At 50.3% G+C, this 25,759-nt stretch overlaps 1 protein-coding gene across 2 annotated transcripts in view; it reads left to right on the forward strand.

Annotated features, from left to right (window-relative positions):
* The first annotated feature begins 1,795 nt into the window (after positions 1-1,795).
* The window catches only part of Tead4 (TEA domain transcription factor 4), a 52,004-nt gene continuing 28,040 nt past the window's right edge, over positions 1,796-25,759 (forward strand). Inside the window, exons 1-4 of one of the 2 annotated variants that reach the window (XM_037204116.1) lie at positions 1,796-2,169; positions 3,584-3,838; positions 24,136-24,200; positions 24,481-24,543. In XM_037204116.1, the coding sequence (XP_037060011.1) occupies positions 3,775-3,838; positions 24,136-24,200; positions 24,481-24,543 (192 nt within the window). In that variant the 5' untranslated portion in view covers positions 1,796-2,169; positions 3,584-3,774. The remainder of the gene's footprint in view (positions 2,170-3,583; positions 3,839-24,135; positions 24,201-24,480; positions 24,544-25,759) is intronic. The other variant, XM_028881523.2, reaches the window with a different exon arrangement.

A 25,759-nucleotide genomic window follows, 5' to 3' on the forward strand; every position in this document is an offset into this window, starting at 1 on the left:
ATGAAAGTCTTAGGTTTTATCCAATGCATGTTCTAAATTTATGTTTCAGAAATGTGGTCTCTGTTAAATTAGTTATCTTTTTCTTGTAGTGCTGGTTGGCACTTGGGGCCTCCCATGCTAAGGGGGTGCTTTACCACTGAGCAATGTTCCTGTGTTAACTTTTGTTCCTATGTACTCACCTTTCTGCCGGACAGCTTGCTCCATCTCTTTTCCCCTCATGGCAGGCTCACTTTTGTATACACACCTCCTTTATTCCTGCCTTAGGTTTCCGTTGCTGTGATAAAGATGAATGAAAGCACCGTGGGGAAGGACGGGTTTGTTTCCGCTTACAGTTTTAGTTCGTCATTGGAGGAAGTCGGGGCAGGAACCGAAGCGGGGACGACGAGGAAGGCTGCTTACCCGCTTGCTCCCCATGGCTTGCTCAGTCTGCTTTCTTATACACCCCAGGACCACCTGCCCACAGTGGGGTGGGCCTTCCCCTGTCAATCATTAATCAAGAAAAGCCCCCACAGACTTGCCTACAGGCCAATCTGATGGACTCATTCTCAGCTGAGGTTCCGTTTTTTCCAGATGACCCTAGCTTGTGTCAAGTTGACAAAAAGCTACTAATCAGCATAATTCCTTTTCTTTTTAACATTTATTTTATTTTTAATTATATGAGTTGTGTATGTTTGTGTAGGTGAGTGTAGTTATCCACATAGGTCAGAGGCATTGGATCTCCTGGAGTCACAGGCAATTGTGAGCATCTGGTGTGGGGGTGCTGGGGACTGAACTGGGGCTCTCTGCAAGGGCAGCACGCGCTTTTATGTGTCTGGGTGTTTTGCCTGCATGTGTGCCTGTGCACCACATGAGTGCCTAGTGCCTGTGGGGGCAGGAAGAAGGCATCAGATCCCCTGAAACTGGATGACACACTGTTGTTAGCGGCCATGTGGGTGCTGAGACTTGAACCCAGCCAGCGCTCTTAACCTGAGCCATCTTGCCTTTTAAAGATTTATTTTTAGTAGCCAGGCGGTGGTGGCGCACGCCTTTAATCCCAGCACTCGGGAGGCAGAGCCAGGCGGATCTCTGTGAGGTCGAGGCCAGCCTGGGCTACCAAGTGAGCTCCAGGAAAGACACAAAGCTACGCAGAGAAACCCTTTCTCAAAAAACAAAAAAACAAAAAAAAATATTTTTAGTTACTGTTTGTCTGTCTGTCTGTCTGTCTGTCTCTCTCTCTCTCTCTGTCTCTCTCTCTCTCTCTCGTGTGTGTGTGTGTGTGTGTGTGTGTGTGTGTGTGTGTTGTTTATTATGTGTGAGTGCAGACTGATAGGCACATGGGACACAGGTGGAGATCAGAGAAGAGCCTTTTGCTGTTCTCTGCCTCCCTTACCGCTGTGCTGGGACCACAGGTGTTTACCGCAGCATCCAGCCTTTTAGAGGATCAGACTCAGGCCACCCGCTTGAACCATCTCCCTGGCCTGAGTCACTCTTTCTTGGTCCCAACTGTGTACTTACACCAGGCAAACCGGCTCCTGGGTTTCAGGGCTTGTCCTGTCTCTTCCTCTCACCTCCAGCGGGAGTGCTGTGATTACAGGCGTGGGCGGCCTCCTTCAACACGTGTATCCGGGGATCCGAACTCCGGTCCTCACACTTGCACGGCAAGTGCTTTACATCCCCCATCTCGTTTGTTAGGGTTTGAGTTATCCTGAGTCTTTTAGTATGGCTGGTGAAATCCACGATTAGTTTAATATTTCTTTCTGGGCTGGGGTCCGGTACAGCAGCTTCTCAGCATTTCTTTCTGGGCTGGGGTTGGTACAGCAGCTTCTCAGCATGCAAGAGGCCATGGGTTCCATCTCCACACCACGGCCCTCTTGTTGTAGCTAATCTGCCCGTTTTCATCCTGGATGCCTTTAAGATGTTTGTGTTTGGGCATTGTGTTTATTTGAATTGATCCGTCTTGAGATTCATTTTGGTCCCAGAGTTAGAGGAGTCAGAGCTTCCATCAGCTGAGGACGTTTCCCTGCCAGTTGCTTCTTTAGCTGTTGCTTTGTTTCATTTTCCAGATCCGCCCTTTCTGGAATGGTTTCTTGTGCTCCTAGGAGTTGAACCCAGGGCGGTGTCCTTGCTAGGCAGGCGCTCTGTCACTGAGCTACGGAAGCCCACCATCTTCCCCCAGTGTACAGGCCCCAGGTAGGAAGCATGTTCACACCATTGCACAACAACCCGACACTCTGTATCTCTTAGACAACTCCCCGTTTCTCCCTCCCCCAGCCCTTGGCAACCTTCATTGTTGTTGTTTGTTTTTGCTCTCTGAGGGGCCCGCCACCCGGCTCCCAAATAAATAAACACAGAGGTTTATTCTTAATAATAAATGCTTGGACTTAGCTTGGCTTGTTGCTAGCCAGGTTTCCTTAAATTATCCCCACTGCCTTTGGCCTCCGGGCTTTTCCTGTTCTCTTACTTCTGTAAATCTTACTCTTAATCCTTTGCTGGCTGTGTAGCTGGGTGGCTGGCCCCTTGTGTCCTCCTCCTTCTCTGGCTACTTCTTTTTTCCTTCTATTTATCCTCTCTGTCTGCCAGCCCTGTCTATCCTTTTTCTTGCCTCTTTACTAGACCATCAGGTGTTTTAGACAGGCACAGTAACACAGCTTCACAGAGTTAAACAAATGCAGCATAAACAAAAATAATATACCTTAAAATAATATTCTACAGCACTTCATTGTACCTTATTTCTAAGACTGTGCATTACCTTTTGTTGTGTGTGCCCGTACTGTCTTGTCTTTTCTATGACTCGATTGTTTTTCCTTTTTTTCTTCCAGAGCTGAGGACCAAACCCAGGGCCTAGTGCTTGAGCTAAATCCCCAACCTTGGCTTGTTTTACTTAACACAATATCATCATCAACACTCATCCATGTTGTAGCCTGTGGCAGGGTTTCCTGCCTTTTCAGTGCTAATGTAGTCCATCTTATACCCATATCTCATTCTGTATTCATGTAGGGATAAATGCAGGATATCTTCTATTTTTTTGGCTGTTGTGAATAGTGCTGCTGTCAACATCAGTATACAGATATCTCTTGGAGCTCCTGCTTTCAATTCTTTTGAGTATATGTCAAGAAGCAGGATTGGTGGATATTATTATTATTATTATTATTATTATTATTGGTAGTGCTGAAGCTAGAACCCTCAAGTATATCATTGGGCTCCACCCCCTGGCCTTCATTTTAAATTTTTTGAGGATTTTGCATACTGTTTCCATGGTGTTTGCACTGTTTCACGTCCTCCATAATATTTAAGATCCTTTTTGCCCAGAGTGCATTTGGTATCAGACTAAATCTGTCACTCTGCCTTTGTCTACTTCCCAGCCTTGTATGTGTTCTTAGAGGTGTAATCAGAGGGGTCTTTTGTGCTCACCGGACAGTCTGGATGCTTGGTCTGCTGCGGGGAAACACCCTGTTCGAGTGTCTCTGACCCCTGAACCCCCCAGACCTTTCACTTTGCTCCCTAAGTCACTGGTCTGGTGCTCGAGCACTCACTGGGCATCCTGTGTCCTGCAGCCTTCACGGTCCTTCTGCCTCTTACCTTTGCCTTGTTTTGGCCCTAACAGGTCCAACGGGCGCTCCTCCAAGCCGAGCCTTGGAGGGCAAGGCCGGCACCATTACCTCCAACGAGTGGAGCTCTCCCGACTCCCCCGAGGGGAGCAGCATCTCTGGGGGCAGCCAGGCACTGGACAAGCCCATCGACAATGATGCAGAGGGCGTGTGGAGTCCAGATATCGAGAAAAGCTTCCAGGAGGCAATGGCCATTTACCCACCCTGTGGCCGCCGCAAAATCATCCTGTCAGACGAAGGCAAGATGTACGGTAAGGAGCCCGTTGGAGCTGGGCAGAAGCTGGCCTTGTAGTTCAGCAAGAATGGACACAGTAACCTTGGGTTCCCTCCACATGACCTCCTGTGGCGTCTACTAGGTGCACAGCATTCTCTTCTGTCCTGAGTTCCAAGCACCCGAGGAAAGCTTGGGAATGGATGAGGATGGTGGAGGGGAATCTGCTGAGGAGACTGGGCTAGCAGAAAAAAATTTCCCTTTGTTTGCTTGTTTGTTCGAGGTAGGGTTTCTCTGTGTAGCCCTGGTTGTCCTGGAACTCACTCTGTAGACCAGGCTGGTCTAGAACTCAGAGAATCCTCTGCCTCCCAAGGGCTGAGATTAAAGGTGTGTGCCACTACTGCCTGTCAGTAGAAAATTTTAGGAAGATCACTGTGGGTGGAATAGACTATCTCCACAGGGCAGACTAAAAATCCCCCCTCCCCCTCTCCCTCTCTCCCTCCTTTCCTCCCCTCCCTCTCTCCCCCCTTCTCTCTTTCTCTCTAACATACATCATCATCATCATCATCATCATCATCATCATCATCATAAGCAAATGCTTGATCTCCATGCTGCCAACCTTGGATGTAAAGGGTGACAAGAACAGGGCACTTCACCTGGGAGTGTAGCTCTGACCTCCCATTATGAAATGGCCTGAGTTTAATCTCCAGTACCACAAAAAGAAAGGAAAAGGAACATGAAGGGGTTCATTTGGGACAGGACTCCTCCTGCCCCTCCTCCTTCATTCATGCATCCAACACATGCCAAGCCTTGTGGGTGCCAGGCATGGGTACAGCGGGTGTGGTCCATGTATGTGGAATGGGGAAGTGAACACAGGTACAGCTAACCGTTCTCTAAGGCAGGCCGCGAGGACCCACCCCCTTCAGCTTCTTGAGTGACCTGGGTGTGGAATACCACCCTTAGCAGTCACATGGAGAGGACCAGCCATCTGTATGAGGCCTGTTGACTCTGGAGGAGAGGATTCTGGGAAAGTCAAAGCAGATCCAAACTGAACAGCTGCTGCAAGCAAGGCCTGGGTCAGGATTAGGTCAGGCTTCCACTCCCGCCGGAAACACCCTCAGGTCCCCATGCTCTAAACAGTATGTGGAAGGGTGGGCGCCCCAAGGTCTGATGAAGTCAGGACAGCAGAGGGCCTCTGCCCGGTTCCCACGCCAGCTGCCACCCTCTCCCCCACGGGTTTCCATTCATAAGCTTCTCTTCCCCTCCCCCAGCACAGGTGCTTCCCAGCTGTTGGAGGGCCCTGTGTGGGGACTGAATGTATTAGTTCCCTAGGGTGATTGACAGGTTCTCACAAGCCGGGTGGCCAAAAGCAACAGTAAGGAGTTGGGAGTAGCTTTGGGGGAGAGCATGATCTTGGCGTGCGCATCTCAGGCATGAAGGTGGTATGCGGAGATACCATTTAATTTATTTTTATGTGTGTGTGCCTGAGTGTGTATCCATGCGTGCAGTGCCCATGGAGGTCAGAAGAGGCATCAGATCCCCTGGAACTGGAGTTGCCGATGGTTGTGAGCTGCCACGTGGGTGCTGGAAAACCAAACCTGGGTCCCCTCTGCAAGAACAGTTAGTGCTCTTAGCCACTGAGCATCTCGCCAGCTTTCCTCTTACAAAGACACGACTAGTCACCGGGTTTAGGGTGTGCCTTAGTCCAGTATGGCCTCAGCCTAACTAATGTACCCACAAACCCCTGATTCTAAACTAGGGCATGCGCTGGGCTGTGGTGTGGTTCAGTGGTGGCGTGCTGGCCCAGCATCCATGAGGCCCTGGTCCCGTCTCCAGCATCACAGACCACGAAGTGGGCCAGTGCTGAAGCTATAGGTGTAAGTTCTAGGGGTTACTCTCAGCGTTCCTCAGCTGACTGAACTGAAATCCAGTCCCTGCTCTGGGGGCGATAGAGCCTGCCAGCTCCCCTTTTTGTTTTTTTCCTTTTTTCCTTTTTACATAAAGTCTTCCCCATGAGACCAAAACAAGGCTTCCCTTCCCTTTGCTTCTTGGGAAAGTAAGATCCTTTCACATTGTGCGCCCCTTTTCCCCCCTTCCACAGACACCGGTTAAAACTGCTTCCTCCCCACCCCTCCGTTCCCAGCGTCTCTCAGATACTGCGAGGATGGCAACCTCTGCTCTGCTCACTTCTTGTTCTAACAGTTGCTCCCCCGGGGAAGCTTCCTAGAGGAGAAAGCTGACCTAGGGAGCTCCCATAGGGTGCCAGTTGGGGGCAGTGCTTTCCATGGGGTACCCACCCCCCCTCCATAGCTGCCCCAGGGCTATGGGCTCTCTGGTGGAGAGCAAGGTAGATGGCAATCATAAGCTCTCATGAAGGTAGGGAAGGGCAGGAGGTATGCTGGGGAGGTGGGGATTGGATGACTGCAGAGCCTGTCAGCACCCTGGTCTGGAAGCCAGAGATTGTGCACGGGACACGGAAGGAATCCCTGGGTGAAGAAGCAGACGAGGTGCAGAAATCATTCATTCAGCAGGGGGCAGGAGCCGAGGCTGTTGCAGGTAACTGAGAAGGCCCTGGGGTGGAGCCACAATGTGTATAATCAATATACTAAGCCAGGCATGGTGACTGCCGTAGGGTTTCTGTTGCTGTGATGAAACACCATAACAAAAAAAAAGCAAGTTGGGGAGGAAAGGGTTTATTCCACTTACATGTCTACATCTCTCCAGTAGGGCAGGAACCTGGGGGCAGGAGTGGAGGCCATGGAGGGGTATTGCTTCCTGGCTTGCTTCACGTGGTTCACTCAGCCTGCCTTCCTTTTATTTTATTTTATTTTATTTTTTTTTTTTAAATTTTTCGAGACAGGGTTTCTCTGTGTAACAGTCCTAGCTGTCCTGGAGCTTGCTTTGTAAGACTGGCCTCGAACTCACAGAGATCGCCTGCCTCTGCCTCCCAAGTGCTGGGATTAAGGGTGTGCGCCGCCACCGCACCGCCACCTAGCTACAGCCCTATCTTAAGAAGGCATTTTCTCAGCCGGGCGTTGGTGGCGCACACCTTTAATCCCAGCACTCGGGAGGCAGAGGCAGGCGGAGTTCGAGGCCAGCCTGGACTACCAAGTGAGTCCCAGGAAAGGCACAAAGCTACACAGAGAAACCCTGTCTCGAAAAACCAAAAAAAAAAAAAAAAAAAAAAAAAAAGAAGGCATTTTCTCAATTGGTATTCCCTCCTCAAAAGATTCTAGCTTGTGTCAAGTTAATATAACAGCTAGCTGACACAGTGGCCCATGCCTGTGCCCAGCACTCAGGAAAATCAGAAGTTTGAGGCCAGCTTAGGCTATACAAGGCCCTGCCTATAAAAAAGAGTAAGTGGAAAAAAGAGTCTGGAAAGATGGCTCAGTGTTAAGAGCTCTTTCAGAAGATCCAGGTTTGGTTTCCAGCACCCACATCAAGCAATTCACAACTACCTATAATTCCAGTTCCAGCAGATCGGAAGCCCTCTTCTGGCCTCCATGGGCATGGGTACACATGGGGCACGCACACACACACACACACACACACACACACACACACACACACACACACACACACTTCTTATTTAAAAATAAAATAATGGCCAGGGAGATGGTGCAGCAGGGAAAAGCATTTGCTGCCACAGCCTGGTGACCCAAGTGGAGCTCAGGTAAAAAGTCACGGAAGGGCTGGAGAGGCGGCTCAGCTGGTAAGAGCATCGCTGCTCTTGCAGAGGACCAGGTTCAGTTCCCAGCATCCACATAAACTCCAGGTCCAGGAGGCCCAGCATCTCTCTGGCTCCAGCAGGCATCAGGCATGCATGCAGTACGTGCCCGTACTTGTAGACCAAATACTCATATACATAAAGTAAAAGTAAAACAAGTCTTTCAAAATAATTATTTATTTATTTTATATCCCGGCTGCAGTTTCCCCTCCCTCCTCTCCTCCCAGTCCCTCTCCCTACCCTCCTCCCCTGACCCCATCACTCCACCTCAGTTTCTATTCAGAAAAGGTGCAGGTCTCCCATGGATATCAACCTAACATGGCGTATCAAGTTGCAATACAACTAAGCACCTCCCTTTTCCTTAAGGCTGGGCAAGGTAGCCCAGTATGAGGAGTAGGGTCCCCAAATACAGGGAAAGAGTCAGAGACAGACCCTGTCCCCACTGTCAGGAGCCCCACAAGAAGACCAAGCTACACAACTGTAACATCTATGCAGAGGGCCAAGGTCAGTCCCATGCAGGCTCCCTGGTTGTGGGTTCAGTCTCTGTGAGCCCCTATGAGTCCAGGTTTGTTGATTCTGTGGGTTTTCTTGTGGTGTCCTTGACCCCTCCCGCTTCTAGAGTCCTTTTTTCCACCTCTTCTGCAGGATTCTCCTCGCTCCACCTGATCTTTGGCTGTGGGTCCACATCTGTAAAACAAATCTTGTAAATAGTTAGATGAACTGGCCTGCATCTGTAGTCGCTCTCCTATGGCAAGATGGGGAGGTCATTCAAAAGCAGAGATGAGAGATGCCCCCCTCCTCCAAAGCAAGGTAGAAGGCAAGCGCCAACTCCCCAAAATTGTTCTCCGACCTCTACATGCACACCAAGGCGCGTGTGTGTTCACCCTCCAACCCCTCAACCCAGATATGCATGTGTCCGTCACACCCCCAGGCATGCTCATGCGTGTGTGTGCACACATGGGCGCTCTCTCTCTCTCTCTCTTGCACACATACACACACACACACACACACACACACACACACACACACACACACCACCAACAACAAAAACACATTAAAATGTATTTCATTGGCTCTGTGGTCCGGGGTCTCTGGCTGCCTGCTGTAGGTTTAGTGACATTCTGTTGTTGTAGCCGCCACACTCTTCACCTGCAGAAACTGTCATCCCAGAGTGGAACTCTGTACCCCTTAAACAGTGGTTCGTTCCTTCCCCACCCCCTTCTCTCTTTTTGACAAGGTCTCATATGTCATCCTGGTTGGCTTGGAACTCAGTGTGTAGGCCAGGCTGGCCTTGAGCTCATAGGGATCTACCTGCCTTTCCCTCCTGAGTGATGGGATTAACTGTGTTCCACCACGCCTAGCAGATAGGTCCTTAGGCAGCTGCTGCTTTTCTTTCTCTGTGGATCTAACCATTTTAGGTCCCCCATCTAAATGAGATAATGTAGTCTTCTTCTTCTTCTTCTTCTTCTTCTTCTTCTTCTTCTTCTTCTTCTCCTCCTCCTCCTCCTCCTCCTCCTCCTCCTCCTCCTCCTCCTCTTTCTCCTCTTCCTCTTCCTCCTCCTCCCTTTTCTTTCCTTCGTTCCTCCTCCTCCTTTTCTTCTACTCACTTGGCATCATGCTCATATTGTGGTGTATGTCAGAATTTCCATCTGTTACACATAAGTACCATACATTCACCACTTAAGCTGATGCTTAGATTCTCTAGTGATTGTGGGTAGCTATCTCTCCCTACCTAATAATAGATTAATACCTAATTAATAGATGTGGGGGTTAAGAAGGTCTCTCAGGTAGTGTGCAGAGCAGGGCTCGCCCCCCTACCCCCACCCCTTGCCCTCACTCTGAACTCCTTAACTGTCCTTCCTGGCCTTGCTTCTGCCTGGCCTTGGGTCAGGTGGGTCAGTCTCTAGACAAGGGGACAGGAGCGTCCTGCTCCATTGGATGACTCACCTGGCCTGCGTGAAGGCTGGTCTCACTGTGAGCCAGATCCGGCTTACCCTGGTCTCTTCTTACCAGCTTGGGGGCGGCCAGCACAGCTGGGAGGTATAGATAGCTCTGAGCTCACCGCAGTGTGTGGGGCAGGCCCCCTGGGAGGCTGACTCAGACCTCCTCTGGCTCTGGCTGTGCTCTTCTGCTCTTCTCCTCTTCCCCGAGGGACCTGCTGTGCCCTGTCCTCACCCCTAGTCAGCTGCCAGCATGCCCAAGAGCCCCGTCTTTACACTTCCTGCATGCGGAGATCATTTCCCAAGTGGACCAGCCAGTGGGGCCGTAGTCGGCTGACAGCAGATCCTAGAGCTGGGGCCGTGGCCTTTAGTGTTTTGAGGATGGGGATTAGTCCTGTTACCAACTCAGGCCACCTTATACCAGAGCAGAAGCCACTGCCCAGAGCCAGGCAGACATGCAGATGACCTACAGAGCCGCAACACAGATTAACACCTGTTATTTCTGAGCCGAGGCACCCATACTTGTTGGCTGTGGCCCCCCATTTGAACGCCTCCCATCTCCCCTGGACCAGCTCCCATGCCTGGGGTGCTAACCTCCTGCCTGCAGCTCCCTGCACTTTTGACCTGTCACTGTGTGACCCTCACTGTGATTGCCCATCCTCCTCATTCTGACCTCCTTTGCCTAGCCTGGCCACAGGTCCCTGGGAACAGGGAGTAAAGAGAGACTTCTTCACTCTTGGCTGCATCCGCCCTTGCCTTCCTTCCTCTCCTTGGCAGCCGAATTGAGTGGTCACCTTCCCTCTCCTCGCTGAGGCTAGCTCCTTAATTCTTTGCATCTGTTCTTTCTAGTCCTAGCCTTCACTTACCTGGAGGTGGCTCTTGTGTGGCTGTGTCTCCCTGCCTCTGCCTTCATTCCCTGTCTCTTGGATTCTCTGCTGTGTCCCTGGCCTGCCTCTATGGTAGTCTTACGAAGCATCCATCTCGAACCTAGCCAGAGTGGGGTGGGGGGGCTGGGGAATTTCCGTCCTCCGTGGCTCCATGCTAATGAGATAGACAGGAGAAATACCCTTTTTGAGTGACCCAGATAGGCATGTAGGGTGTAGCCAAGAAACTAGAGAGGGCTGGGTTGTCTTGGACATTTCTGGAGGGAAATGGAGTCTGATCTGGGGGTAGGGGTAGCAAATATGCTCTGGGTGAAGGAACTGGAGCGCTGCACCAGCTCAGAGGATTTGACATGGTGACCCACGTAGAGCATCTAAATCAACACTTATCAGGGAAAGGACCTCTCAGGTAGATAGAAATGAGTGACACACCTGTTGAGAGGAGACTCTGGCTGGGCCTTGGCAGCTAGAATCTTGTCAAGACTCTCTTTACCGAGGGATGGGGCAGAGGCTGGGTGCTCAGCCTGAGTCTGAGCCTCTACCCTGTCTTAATGCCATCACATCACTCCTTGACTTCCTAGCTTGCTTTCCATTGCTGTGGTGAAGCAACCTAGGAAAGAGTTGGTTTGACTTTCAGGTTCCAGTCCATCATCAAGGGAAGCCAGGACAGGAACGCGAGGCAGGAGGAACCGCGAGGCAGGAACTGAAGCAGATAACAAGGAGGGGTGCTGCTTACTGGCTGGCTCCTCATGGTTTGCTCAGCCCGCTTTTCCATACAACTGAGGACCACCAGTCCATGAGTAGTAGCATCACCCACAGTACAGGCCAGTCTGATGGAGGCAATTGTTTTCAGTCACAGTTCCATTTTCCCAGACAGCTCTAGCTGTGTCGAGGTGACGAAAAGCTAAAAGGATGCTGGGGCATTTGCCCTTTTTGTTATTATTGCCCTTTGTGTTTCCAGCACTTCCGTGGTCCTCTTAGGCCACCACCTCTCTCGGCTTCTAGAAGCCTGTGGAAGGCTAGGTTTCTTCTACTTATGTCACCCTGCTGGCAGGTGTGATCTGGAGCAAGACTTCCTTTATTTCGTGGCAGGAATATGGTTGTCAAGCTGTTTGTATGGGCAATGGTCAGGACTGTTAAATATATTCACACTTTTTCTTGATTGTTTTTTTGTCTTTAAAAATCATTATTTCTGGGGCTGGCTCCATGGGTAAGAGTGCTTGCTATGCAAGTGTGAGGGACCTGGGTTCAAATTCTAAGCGTCTATGTACAAAGTCAGACATGGTCTCACAAGTGCCTGGTGGGCAGAGACGGGAGGATCGCTGGAGCTTGCCAGCCCGTCTCCACATGCATTGAGAGACCCTGTCTCTAGGGAGTGAGGTGGAGACTGACAGAGCAGGACATCCAGCATTCATGTCTGACCTCCGTAGTTGGGTGTACACACCCGAGTGCACATAACACATTAGTATTTTAAATTACACTTCATTGGTTTATTTTGTGTGGTCGTGTGTGTGTGTGTGTGTGTGTGTGTGTGTGTGTGTGTGTGTGTGCACGTGCTCACGTGCCCTGGCACGTGTGTGGAGGTCAGAGGACAGCTTTCAGGAGTCCGTTCTCTCCTCCTACCATAGGGTCCCGGGGATCAAACTGAGATCATCAGGCTGGAAGCAGATGCCTTTACCCACGAAGCCATCTACCTCACCAGCCTCCCACCCCCAGATTAAGTTTTTATGGTGCTGAGGATGGAACCAGAGTCTTGTGTACACTTGCAAACACCTTAGCACCGGGTCCCAGCCCCAGCCTGGTACATTCGTATCATTGTGCAGCCACCGTCACTGTCCATTTCTAAAATATTTTCATCAACCACAAATAGAAATTATACCCATCAAACAATAACTGCTTGTTATTTGGGGCCTTAGCAGCCATGATAACAACATCTATCTTTCTTTCTTTTTTTCCTTTTCCTTTTTGGTCTTTCAAGACAGGGTTTCTCTGTGTAACCCTGGTTATCCTGGAACTTTCTTTATAGACCAGGCTGCTCTCGAACTAACTCATAGAGATCCACCTGCCTCTGCCTCCAGAGTGCTGGGATTAAAGGCGTGTTTTGTCTATCTTACTTTTTATCTCTGTGGATTGACCTCAGAACAGTAGAATCCCAGTTGACTTCAGTGTTGGTGAAGGCGTGGGTTTGTTTGTGTGTGGAGGGTAGAAGGCAGGGTTTGCTCCATACGAAACACATGACCTACCCCAGAGCTACAGCCCTAGCCCGAATGTCTGGCTTGCTCGCCCATCATCAGCCAAGGGACTTTGGTGTTGCTGTGTCCTTTGGCTGTTATGACACTGCTAGTGAGCATGAGTGTGTCAGTGTCTGAGCCCGTCCCTGCAATTCCTTTGGGAATCCAGGAGAGGACGGAACTGTTGGCTTCTCTGGTGATTTTTATGTTTAATTTTAAAAACAAAAAGCAATGTTTAGCTGGGTGTAGTGGTGCATGCCTTTAGTCCCAGCACTCAAGAGTCAGAGGCAGGAGGATCTCTCTGTGTCTGAGGCATGCCTGGTCTACATATGGAGTTCTAGGACAGCCAAGGCTACATAATGAGTCCTTGCCTCAAAATAAACAAACAAACAGACAAACAACAATGTGTCAGGGTGGTGGCACACGCCTTTAATCCCAGCACTCGGGAGGCAGAGCCAGGTGGATCTCTGCGAGTTTGAGGCCAGCCTGGGCTACAGAGTGAGTTACAGGAAAGGCGCAAAAGCTACACAGAGAAACCCTGTCTCGAAAAACCAAACCAAACAAACAAATAACAATGTTTACTATCATTTTCCTTTTGCTGTGATAAAATACTCTGACAGAAACACTTCAGGGAGAGAGTTTGTGTGGCCTAAAAGTTGAAAGTTACAGTCTACTGTGAAGGGGAATCATGTCAGCAGGAGTTTGAGGCAGCTCGTGACATTACGTCTACAGTTTAGAAGTAGAGAATGGTGAACTTCTAAATTTAAAAAAAAATTGAAGTTTTATTCTATGCATGTGGGTATTTTTCTGTGTACTATGTGCATGCCTGTTGCCTATGAAAGCCAGAAGGAGAGCATTAGTCCTGGGACTGGAGTTCCAGGTGGTCCTGGGCAAGCACGTGGATGTTGGGAATTGAACCTTCATCCTCTGGAAGAGCAGCAAGTGCTCTTAACTTCTAAGCCATCTCTCCAGGCCAGAGAATGTGTGTGTGTGTGTGTGTGTGTGTGTGTGTGTGTGTGTGTGTGTGTGTATGTCTGTGTCTGTGTGTCTGTGTGTGTGTCTGTGTATGTAGGGGGGCACATTCATGTTGTGGCACTCTCACGGAGTTCAGAGGATGACCCGCAGCTCCCCCAGGTTGCTGGTTTTCCTCCTCTGCCATGTAAGCCCCAGGACCCGAGCCCGGGGTGTCAGCCTTAGCAGCACGACCCTCACCCACCATCTCAACGGCCCCAAGAGTGGTGAATTCTTGTGCTTAATTTTCCTTCTCTCCTTCCCATGTTTCCAACTCTAAGGCGCTGCCCTTTTAGGGTGGCTCTTTCCAACACAACCTAGTCAAGATAATTCCTCACAAGCAAGTCCTGAGCCAAACTAAATCTAAGTAAATCAATTCCTGTCGGGTGTGCCTGGTGGCGCCCTCCCTAGTGATTCTAGATCAAGTTGACAATCAAGAGTCACCGTTTCCCTTAGCGAATGTCCCACTTTATACCCACCCCCACCCCGGCGAGGCAGAAGGTTCCAGTCTTTCCACATGCTTGCCAGCCTTGTTATTTTCCCTTTTCTGTTCATAGCCGTGTGAGTGGGTGTGAGGTGGTGTCTTGTGACAGGGGTGCTCAGTGTTGCTGAACACCATTTCACACGGACACGGTCTCTGATGCGACGGTGATGATGAGCGCCCCCCGGAGTTAGGAGAGGGGCAGTGCAGAGAAGACGCAGCCCTGAGAGCAAAAGTCCTTTCTCTCAGCAAGCTCCATGTCCAGTGGGGACCGTGGCACGGAGCTCAACCAAGGAATGCGAAGGCCCAAACCATCAGCTGAGGAGTGGAGGTGTGAATGGGCACACGTACCTGTTCAGGGAAAGCTCTTGGGGGTGCCAGCCAGCAAGGATTTCACCAGAAGTCTTGGGGCCCATTCAGGGATGACAGAGTTAAGTCCCATTGCTGTGGTCGCCTCTCCACAAATAAGCTCCTCCCCCAGCCCTCTGCCGTCAGTGGATCTTGGACAGACTCTCCTGCCATCCAGATTAGGGCATGGCTTCTCCTTCCTGAACCCTAGCCTACACGAGGGGGTGATGACACACAGAGCTCAGAGAAAGGGCTGGCTCTCTGGAGAGACCTCGAGTGGGTTCTTTAGATTCTCGGCCCATTTCGATGTTTAAAACTGGTTGCATTCGTTATGACATACAGCAAGATAATAGATTAGGATAATAAACAGGAACACCAATTAAGAGCAGGGCCCGACAGTCTGGGGAAGCATGGCTGGCCGCCCTGGCCTCCCGCTAAGCAGCTGGTCCTTTGCTTCCTTGATGCTGTTTTTATGGCATGGCAAAAGGGCTGGTGTGGAGAGAGCAGACTGCCTGCCTCGGGAAATGAGACGTAGAAGTGACTGTTCCAAGTAGGATTTTGCAGATGGGACAACAAATCTAGTGGACTTGTGTCTAGGCCCAGGCCCAGGCTGATCTGTGCCACTTGTGGGAAGCAAAGAGGTCATGAGAAGTCCAGGGTAATTCCTCGTCAGAGGTCCCCACCCTCAGCCTGAGGTCAGGCCGAGGCACTCCCCCTTCTTCTTGGGCAGTGGTTCCCATGGTGGGCCATGGATCTGAGCTGTGTGTTCTAGCTGTTGGACACATGTTCTCTGACAGATGGGTCTACCATCTGTCTGGTGGAGATATCCTTCCCAGCCCCTCCCAGGTCCTCTCTGGGGTGGGCCAAGACCACCTGCCACATTGCAATGTTCAGCTGCTCAGGGTCTCCTCTGAAGGCCAGGGTGGGCTCCTGCTTCCCTGGCTTGCGAGCTCAACTGTTGAGGGGCCGAGGCCTACAGTTAGGGGCCTGGCCGCAGAGCTGGGCCGGGACATGTGTCTCTTTCTCTCCCTCTGAATCATCTGGACTTTCTGTCCTGTCCTCCCTCCTTCCCTCCACACCCCCTTCCTCCCTTTTGTCTCCTTTGGTGGGAGATGTCTTTGAGACATACCACTATATAGCTCAGGCTAGCCTTGAACTCACTGTAGTACAGGCAGGCTTCCAACTAAAAGTCCTCCTGACTCAGTGCTGAGATCATGGGTGTGCTCCACCACTCCTGGTGCTCCTACAGGTTTCTTCTTGCCAAGGCTCCTTATTACTAGCTTGACATACATGGAAGTTCCCTCTCCAGGACCACATTCCTGCCTCCCACCCCCACCGCCCCACATGCTTTTCATCCTGCCTAGCCATCTCTTCTCTGCCCCTAAGTAAATCCATAAATAACTAATTCATTCAAATGAAACAAGAAAGGAGAAATAAAAAAAGAGGGTCTGAGGCCAGTCTGCATAAATTTGAATCTCGGTCACTTGTGATCTTGATCTCGAATAACTTACCAGACCTCCCCATCTGTAGCATGGAGGTGACCCACCAGCTGCAGGGAGCTGTGTGAGGATGTAACGCAGGGGTGCCCGTACAGCTGTGACTCCACATCTGACCTTGTGTAAACACTTCTGCTGATAACACTGCCGAGTCAAAGGGAAGAGGTAGCGGATGGTTGCTCTGTGTATACTGGTGTGAACTGGATGACAACCAGTCCTGGCGGCGGCCTGTGGCTGCAGTGACCTTTCCCATGTGGCAGGAAGGAAACCCTGTTCCTCTTGGGCTCCAAACACCCTCAGAAACTCCACTTCCATGCTGGGGCATTCACCTCCGCCAGGGTCTCCTGTGGCAGGGGGTTGATGGCCAGAGGTGAACGGCACAGGGACAGGAGAAGGCAAAGCTGTGGAAGCATGCTGAGCAAACAGAGAGGGCTGGGCACAGTGTCACCAACCCTTAGCTGTGGAATTAAAAATGGCAGCTCACAGGAGAGAAGGGAGAATTTGGGCTCCTGGAGGCCAGGGAATGTGGAGATGGTGGTCCGTGGTTCAAAGATCCCACTGAGCAGGAGGGAGCTTTCCAGATCTATTATACAGCAAGAGGTGTACCTCAGAATTAGTGAGAGGTATTTTCTCTTTTTAGATTATTGGCTTGGGGTCTTGTTTTATAGCCCTGACTGGTCTGGAAATTTATGTAGTCTAGTCTGGTCTTTAAACTCAAAGTGCTCTTCCTGCTTTTCTCTCTTGAATTACATACCTGGCTAAATTTTTTTAAGGAACCAGGGTTGGTAACACGCTTGTCATACCAGCACTGGGGAGGCTGACAGCGTCAGCTTTCTGCACTGAGTGCTCCCCTGGGCTTGGAAGAGCGTCTCAGCTAGTTCGTATGGTGGCCTGTCCTGTGAGAGACATTTCCCAGCATCCCCTTGGGCCTGGCTCAGTGCCACAAGCAAATGGCCTGGACAGTCATCACTCCTACGTCTGTTAATGGATAGTCTGGGTGAGATTTTTTTTTCTCCAGCTTGTTTTGTTATTTAGCAACTAGGTGGAGTGACCAGACTGTTACAGAGAGGTGGGCTTACTCTGATTGTGTGAGTTGACATTACAAGATTCCCTGCTTGCCTGTGCACCTACCACACCCCTAAACTTCATTCCTCATAATTCAGGCTGGCCTTGCTGTGTTCCTGAGGATGACCCTGAACTTTTTTTTTTTAGACAGGTTTTCTTTGTGTAGCCCTGGCTGTCCTAGAACTCAGCTCTGAAGACCACCCAGCTCTGCCTCCTTAATGTTTGGATTAAAGGTGTGCACCACCACCACCCACCAGACTCTGAACTTTTTTTTTGGTTTTTCGAGACAGGGTTTCTCTGTGTAGCTTTGCACCTTTCCTGGATCTCGCTCCGTATACCAGGCTGGCTTCGAACTCAGAGATCCACCTGGCTCTGCCTCCCAAGTGTTGGGATTAAAGGCGTGTGCCACACCGGCCCGGCTGTTTTTAAATTTTTGATAAGTAGGTTTATTTAGGAAAATTAGGCAGACAACTCCCAAGATTGGGAGGAGCTTCAAGGGAAGAATACTTTTAATTTAAGAAAAATAATGTGTGTGCGCGAGCACGTGCGTGTCCAGCACATTTATCCATAACACACATGTGGAAGTAAGAGAACGCGGGTGGTGGTGGGCACGCCTTTAATCCCAGCACTCGGAGGCAGAGGCAGGCGGATCTCTGTGAGTTCGAGGCCAGCCTGGACTACCAAGTGAGTTCCAGGAAAGGTGCAAAGCTACACAGAAAATCCCTGTCTCGAAAAACAAAAAAAAGGAAGAGAACAATTTTTGAGAGTCATTTCCTTTCTTCCACCACGGGTTCTGGGAATCAAAACTCAGGTGTCATGCATGGCACCTCCTTGGCCCCTGAATTTAATCTTCAAGGCATCTTTTTTTTTTTTTTTTTTTTTGGTTTTTCGAGACAGGCTTTCCCTGTGTAGCTTTGCACCTGTCCTGTATCTCTCTCTGTAGCCCAGGCTGGCTTTAAACTTACAGAGATCTGCCTGCCTCTGCCTCCCAAGTGCTGGGATTAAATGTGTGTGCCACCGCCGCCTGGCACTTCAAGGCATCTTATTGGAGTGTCAATGACATGTGCTTAAAGCCTACATGGTGATAAGTTTTGGCAGATGTGGGCACCTGTGAAGATATTGCCACCATCAAAATAGAAAGCATCCATCACTGTCCGAGAGGTTAGCTTGTTTTCCTTTCAGTGTTAATGACAGAACCTAGGGCCCTGTGCATGCTAGGCAAATGCTCTATCACTAAGGCACACCCTTATCCAAGAATTTTCAGACCTAATTTTGTGTTTGTAGTCTTTGCCTTCTCATTCGTTCTCCTAAAGAGAGTCTCCTGTGTTTTAAATGCCTTTAGCTTCATAGAACTCCTATTGCTTACAGAAAAAAACTCGTAAGATAAAAAGTGCCTTGGGAATTAGGAATAGTCTGAAGGCATTGCTTGACTTCATTTAGCTCCCCTATTTGTCTCTGGACCAGTTTCCTGCATATTTGATCTCCATATCATTCAGTTCTCTTTCTTTTTGCTTTTTTTTTTTTTTTGTTTTGTTTTGTTTTTGGTCTTTCAAGACAGGGTTTTGTAGCTAGAGTTTTCCTGCCTTGCCCACAGTCAGGACAAATCTTTGTCACCCGCCAGTCCCATAGCCGCTCAGACCCAACCAAGTAAACACAGAGACTTATATTGCTTCAAACTGTATGGCCGTGGCAGGCTTCTTGCTAACTGTTCTTATAGCTTAAATTAGTCCATTTCTACAAATCTATACCCTGCCACGAGGCTCGTGGCTTATCAGCATTTTCACATGCTGCTTGTCCTGGCGGGTGGCTGGCAGTGACCCCTTCTGCCTTCCTGTTCTTTATTTTCTCCTCTCTCTTAGTCCCGCCTATACTTCCTGCCTAGCCACGGCCAATCAGGTTTTATTTATTGACCAATCAGAGCAACACATTTGCCATACAGACCATCCCCCAGCACAGCCAAGTGCAGACCATCTCAGACACCTGCACTCAGGCCCGTGGTCCTAATCATCCTCTATGCGGACCTGCTGGGTAAAGCCACGAGGAACCCAAGAATGGGCTCCCACAGGACATACAGAACATCCCACAGCAGGGTTTCCCTGTGTAGTCCTGACTGTCTTGGAATTCACTTTGCAGACCAGGCTGGCTTTGAACTCAAGAGATCTACCTATCTCTCCCTCCCAAATGCTGGCATTAAAGGTGTGTGCTACCACCACCTGACTGCCATTTGGGTCTTTATTGTTTGTTTAAGAGCTATTTACTGCTGGGCAATGATGGCATACGCCTTTAATCCCAGTACTCGGGAGGCAGAGCCAGGCGGATCTCTGTGAGTTCAAGGCCAGGCTGGGCTACAGAGTGAGATTCAGGACAGGCACAGAAACTACACAGAGAAACCCTGTCTTGGAAACAAAAACAGAAAACAACAAAAAAGAGCTATTTACTGAGAACCTACGGTGTACAGGCAGCTTTTTAAAAAAATGTATGTGTGGCATACATGTATGTCTGTTTATTTCCCTGTGTGTTGATATTGGAGTCTTTACTGATCACTCTATTTTGTTCGCTCTCATAACTGAACCCAGAGTTTGCTGATATGGGCTAGTTGAGGTATCCAGCTTGCTTCAGGGGTGCCCTGTGTCCACCTTCCAAGCCACCAAGCTTGCCCGGAAGTTATATGGGTTCTGGGCATCCAATCCTCACATGGGTGTTTTATCCACTGAATCATCTCCTCAACCTTCCAGGGAGATTTCTAGGTATCAGATAGAGACAAAAAATAAACACCTGAGTGCATTTCACTCTCAGGGTACACTTTCGGGGGGAAAGACAGTACCCAGAATATCATTACATTGCATGGTATATGGATGAAAACGGAAATTTACAGGAAGTGTAGGCTGAGATGTGCTGGTGGGGAGGGCCATCCTTGCTTGCTCTCATATCGTGGTCAGGGAAGATGTCACAGACCATGGCATCCATCTCCACTCAGGCCATGAGACCATTCCAGACACTGCCAGGAACATGAAGAAGGTGAGGTTCTCTGGTGGAAGGATGGCCAACACAAAGCCTAGTGGGCAAGTGGGCCCAGCATGTTCCAGGAAGCAGCTCAGAATGGCAGATGGCATCAGAGAAATGACTGACCTGGTGTGGGGGTGGAGAAATCCTTTGTGTGTGTGTGTGTGTGTGTGTGTGTGTGTGTGTGTGTGTGTGTGTGTGTCTGTCTGTCTGTCTGTGTGTCTGTGTGTGTGTGTGTCTCTCTGTGTGTGTGTGTCTGTGTCTGTCTGTCTGTGTGTGTGTGTGTCTGTGTGTGTGTGTGTGTGTCTATGTGTCTGTGTTTTGCAGTTTCCCTGTGTCCACTAGGAAAGAGCTCTGCCACTGACCCCAGCTCTCTTCACTCTTCTTTCCCCTCCCAAGTAACTCTATCTCTTACGTTGCTTAAGCTGGTGTCCAGCCCCTGGCAGAAACAATCCTCCTGCCTCTCAGCCTCCCAAGTAGCTGAGACTCCAGCACCGCCAGGACACCTGGCAGAACTTGGATTCTTTTCACCTGAGGAGAACGGGAAGCCAGGGCATTACTTTTGGATTTTAGTAGACATGTCAGCTGCTGGGCCGAGAATATCCTGAAGCAGGGAGCGAGGTGGAGGTGACTAATAATCCAGGCCAGAGCATGGTTGCTTGGACCACAGAACTGAGGTGGGCAGAAGAGGCCTAATTCTGGGAATATTTTGAAAGTGGAACTGTGATAGACACAGTCTTTCCTTCATCCATGCTTTGATTTCATTCACCTGGTGCCAAACACTGGCGACGTTAACATATTTGTTTTATGGAACATGGTCTCGTTATGTAGCCCAGGCTAACTTGTGACTCCTGATCCTCCTGCTTCGTAAGTGCTGGGTCACAGGCATGTTGTCTCCCCCTACCCCCCCTCACCCCCGTGCACGCGCACACACGCCATTCCCAGCTTTGGAGGTACAGATTGGAGTGAGAACAGCCTGAAGCTTGAGTGTATTCTTTTGCTCTGGGGTACTGAGAATCTAATGGGCACAGATAACTCATGAGCTGCCAAGGCGTGAGAGAGAGAGGAGCAACCCAAGAGCTATTTCCCAGATGATCCCTGAGGTTCCTAACATCCCCTGCCGGGTTGGCTAGTCTTTTGTCAACTTGACACGAGCTAGTCAGTCATCAGTGAAGGGAGTCTCAACTGAGCAAGTGTCTCCTTAAGATGGACTGTAGGCAAGCCTGGAGGCATTTTCTTCATTAGTGATTAATGTGAGGCCCAGCCCGTTGTGGGTGGTGCCCCCTTAGGCTGGTGGTCCTGAGTTCTCAGGCTAAGCAAGTCCTTGTGGAATGGCCTCTACATCAGCTCCTGCCTCCAGGATCCTGCCCTGTTTGAGTTCCTGACTTTCTTTGATGATGAACTGTGATGTGGAAGTGTAAGCCAAATAAACCCTTCCTCCCCAAGTTGCTTTGGTCATGGCGGTTCATCACAGCATGTAACCCTGACTAAGACACCTGCCTTCCCTGTCCCTCCAGCTATCCCACTACTAACGCTGAGACTCGACACCATATCTCCAGGCTTGGATTGGCCTGCAGCTCCCAGCAACCTCTTCTCTGTCACCCCAGTTTATCCCTGGCCCTTGTCTCTGAACTCTGACCAGAACTTAGGCTAAGAACGTATTCTCCTTCCTGAGGAAGAGACTGACGGAGCTACAACAGACTTGTCTTCCTGCTCCTCATCCTGCTTTTAAGAAAAAAAGTCTGGGTTTTCTCTGTAGCCCAGGTTGGACTCAAACTTGAGCCAATTTTCCCACATTGGGCTGCTAAGTGCTGGGATGATGGTTATGGCCACCATGCCTGGCCATAGTTCTCATTCAGCTAGGATTAAGGTCAGCATCCTAAGGCAGTAAAAAATCTGTGTGATCAAACACAGAAGAAAGACTTTAAGCTGGCTTAGAAGAAGGCTGGGTGGAGGTCCATGGAGGGAAGTTACTTGCCGCGGTCCCGGAGTCGCTTTGTAGAACTACAGTTCAAGCCTGGCTCCCTAGACCCCACTTTTGTGGTCCTTTTTCTGTAACCAGCCACTGATGACTTAGGCCTCGTGGTTCACAGCTGCAGCACAATCGCCTGTAGTTAGACACAGAGTAGAACTGCTGGACATTCACCTATGGAATGTGTTTCCCTGGAAGGCTTTGGGAAGAGACATCTTTCAGGACTCAACGGTTTTAGGTGCAGACTGACGCACAGAGCACGCCGGGGGCCTGATTCTCTGCTCCTTCTTTCCTTGGACACAGACAAGCTAGTGCTCCCAGGCCAGCACATCTTCCTGGCAGTTCAAGGCTCTTAATTTGGACTTGGCCACGGGGAAAGGTCATCGTGGGGGCCAGCCTGGCTTCGGCCAAGCTCTCTAGTTACAGCCCAGGTGGCAGGCAGCCGGTTCGCCTCACCTGCCCCTGCCACAGAGCTTCCTCACATGGCCACTCCAGCCTCAGCTGACAGGGCAGGCCTCTGCTATGCCCTCTGGCCTAGATGTAGAGCAAAGAGGAGACAGTTTCCTCTCCTTCAGCCTTCCTCTCGCTCAGCTGATGCCTTCCTTCCCTCCTCCCTTCCTCGCCCTTTCTTTTCCTTCTTTCTTTCTTTCTTTCTTTCTTTCTTTCTTTCTTTCTTTCTTTCTTTCTTTCTTTCTTTCTTTCTTTCTTTCTCTCTCTCTCTCTCTTTCTCTCTCTCTCTCTCTCTCTCTCTCTCTCTCTCTCTCTCTCTCTCTCTCTCTCTCTCTCTCTTTCTTTCTTTCTTTCCGAGACAGGGTTTCTCTGTGTAGCCCTAGCTGTCCTGAAACTCACTCTGTAGACCAGGCTGGCCTGGAACTCAGAAATTTGCCTGCCTCTGCCTCTTGAGTGCTGGCATTAAAGATGTGCGCTGCCACCACCGGGGCATCTGATGATCTTTGTTCTTTGCTTTTATTCTACCCAGTGGCCGAGGTCCCACTGAAGCCCACTGTTCCCCAAGCCTGAACTCATCCCTCATCCTCAAACACATCTGTTTCCAGCATACATTGCTCCATTGTGTGGATATGTGCCCCCTAACCTAGGTACTGAGTTCTGTTTAACAGACAGAGGAAGGAGAATCAAGGATGGACATATTTCCGGGCTAGGCAGGGCTAGATAGCAAAACCTTTTCTCAAAAAAAAAGCAAGTGAATACACACATAAAGCAAAGTAACAACTAAAAAACAGGCTGAGGATGTAACTTAGGTGGGAGATTGCTTGCCTAGCATACATGATGCTCTAGGCTTGGTTCCCAGCACTGTATAAAACCTGGCTTGGTGGCTCATGCCTATTATTCCAGCACTTAAGATATGGAAGCAAGAGGATCAGGAATTCAGAGTCATTCTCAGCTACGTAATGAGTTCAAAGTTGGCCTAGGTTACATGAGACCCTGCCTCAATACTAATAAATAAGAGTAATAATAATAATAACCCAATAAATCCTCTTTGATCTCATTTATAGTAATAGAGGGTGTGGCTGGCTCTTACAGGCTTTGAGAGTCCTGGGCACATAGTATAGCCCCCAGGTGGTGGCTTTTCAGATGTTAGATGAAGCCTGCCACCTGCCCTGAGGCAGAGCCTTGGACTAAAGAAGTTGCCTAGGTTTTGGTTTTGGTGAGGCCTGATTGAGAATGAAGGCCTTGTGCCTGCTAGACAAATCCTCAACACTGAGCTACATTTCCTGGGAGCTTTTTCTGTCTGAAGAGGCAGGCCTCCTCCCTGGCATCTATTAGAGTCTCAGCACCATGCCTCTCATGACTCTGTTGCCCATCAACCATCTTGAAGTTCCTCCTCATTTCCAGAGGTAGCAGAAACTGTGGTAGTCTCCTAGGCAAGGGCCAGATACTCCCCACATAGAAAGCCCGGGAGGGGCCGAGGTGTTTAAGGAGCCCCGTGGAATGAGGAGCTTGGGCTGAGGGGCAGTGAGTGGCCCATGTGTCCTGATTCTGCTATTGCCACCAGTCTGTCCAGTGAGGGTGTAGTCTCTTCTCACTACTGGGATATCCCTGTGCTCCAAAGAGCGCAGGAGAGAACTCATGGAGTCCTTATTCCAAGTCCCATCCAAGGTGGGCAGAGTGAGACACTCACCCTCCAGCACTCCTCACTGAGAGGTTGTGGGTGTTTCTGCAGGTCGGAATGAGCTGATCGCACGCTACATCAAGCTCCGCACAGGGAAGACCCGCACCAGGAAGCAGGTGAGGCCAGAAAGGTTGCCCTACCCACCACACCTGCTCCCAAGGAAATGGGAGGGTACCCACTTCTCTGGGTTCCCTGGTCCTTCCCTTCACCAGACAGTCTGAGTCCCTCTCCAGGGTACTAGGGGGAGAAGCAGATCATTGATGTCACCCTGGTGCAGTACTGCCAGGCTCAAGGTGAACTGGGGCAGGCAGGAGTGAGCTCCCCACAAAGGCTGAGAGCCGGGGAAGCGTAAGCTGTGTGGGAGGTAAGGACAGGAACTCTCTCTTTCTGCAACAGGTCTCCAGCCACATCCAGGTGCTTGCCCGTCGAAAAGCCCGGGAGATCCAGGCCAAACTCAAGGTAAGGAAAGCAGTGTCAGCAAACAGAGGACCGTGGGACTTGGGGTGCAGTGGGGGCTTTCTAGAAGTTGGGACTCTTTTTCCAGTTGAGAAAGTCAACCCTGTGGGCTCAGGGGCTCCCACTGTGCTGAGCCTATGTCCTTCCCGCCATTAAGGACAGCCAGGCCTAGCCTGTGGCCTCTCTGTAGATCCATGTCTATGGGCGGCAGTCTCCTGCTGGGCCCTACCTGGGATTTAGTGTAGAAGGGCCCAGACTCAGCATTTCTGTTCCCTCTCTGATCTCTGAGAGGGCAGTTCCATCCCCTCCCCAGATCCCCCTCAGTGTAAAGTCAGTTGCAGGTGGGTCCCCTCGGGAAGACAGTCCTCCAGGACTGTGGACCCAGTGCCTTTTGGGGAGCATTAGGAGGAAGTGAGCTCTCCATCAGGGAGTTAGTTCTTAACCACATGGCATGCCTGGTCACTTGGGAGGAAAGTCTAACATTTGAACCCTTGGATTAGACCAGTAGATACATCTTGATTGAAGCAAAGAGACTCTTGTTTTATTTTTCTCAAACAAAATCTCACCTCAGTGTGCCTTCCAAGAAGTCATTCTGGTAGCCAGTTTGGCAAAGAGTAGACCAGGACCCCCCTACCTGTGCGCCAACTTCTGAGCAGCCTCTCATACCTAAGGAAGAACCCTGTACTACCTCAGAGCCCAGTCTAAGAGCTGCTGGACTGGACCGGATGACCTCACACTGTCCTGTCCATCACCTCTTTTTTTTTTCCTTGTGGGCAGGGTTTCTTGTGTAGCCCAGGCTGTTCTGGAATTCACTCTGTAGACCAGGTTGGCCTCGAACTCACAGAGATCTGCCTGCCTCTGCCTCCTAAGTGCTGGGATTAAAGGCGTGTGCCGGTGCCGAAGTCCGGTTTGTCCATCACCTCTTATCTGATGCCGGCCGGAGGTAGAGCCACTGACCTCTGCCTCCTCAGAAGTCGCTCCCACTGTCTTCCCGCTTCCATTCTCCCAGTCTGGAGCCCAGCTGTCCTCCACACCCCGTAGCTGGGGCTCGGCACCTCCACCCTTTGTTCCCAGGACAGCCGGCCTGCCTGCAGCTGTGAATTCCTCCCTGGAACACCCCCAATCTTAAAGAGCTGCTTGTTCTCCATGTCCCTCTCTGGTGACAGCAAGGACAGAGTAGCCATGTTATGTTTAGAGTGTCTAGGGGACGGTTCAATTC

This window comes from Peromyscus leucopus, chromosome 3 (genome assembly GCF_004664715.2).
Source record: "Peromyscus leucopus breed LL Stock chromosome 3, UCI_PerLeu_2.1, whole genome shotgun sequence".
NCBI lineage: Eukaryota > Metazoa > Chordata > Mammalia > Rodentia > Cricetidae > Peromyscus > Peromyscus leucopus.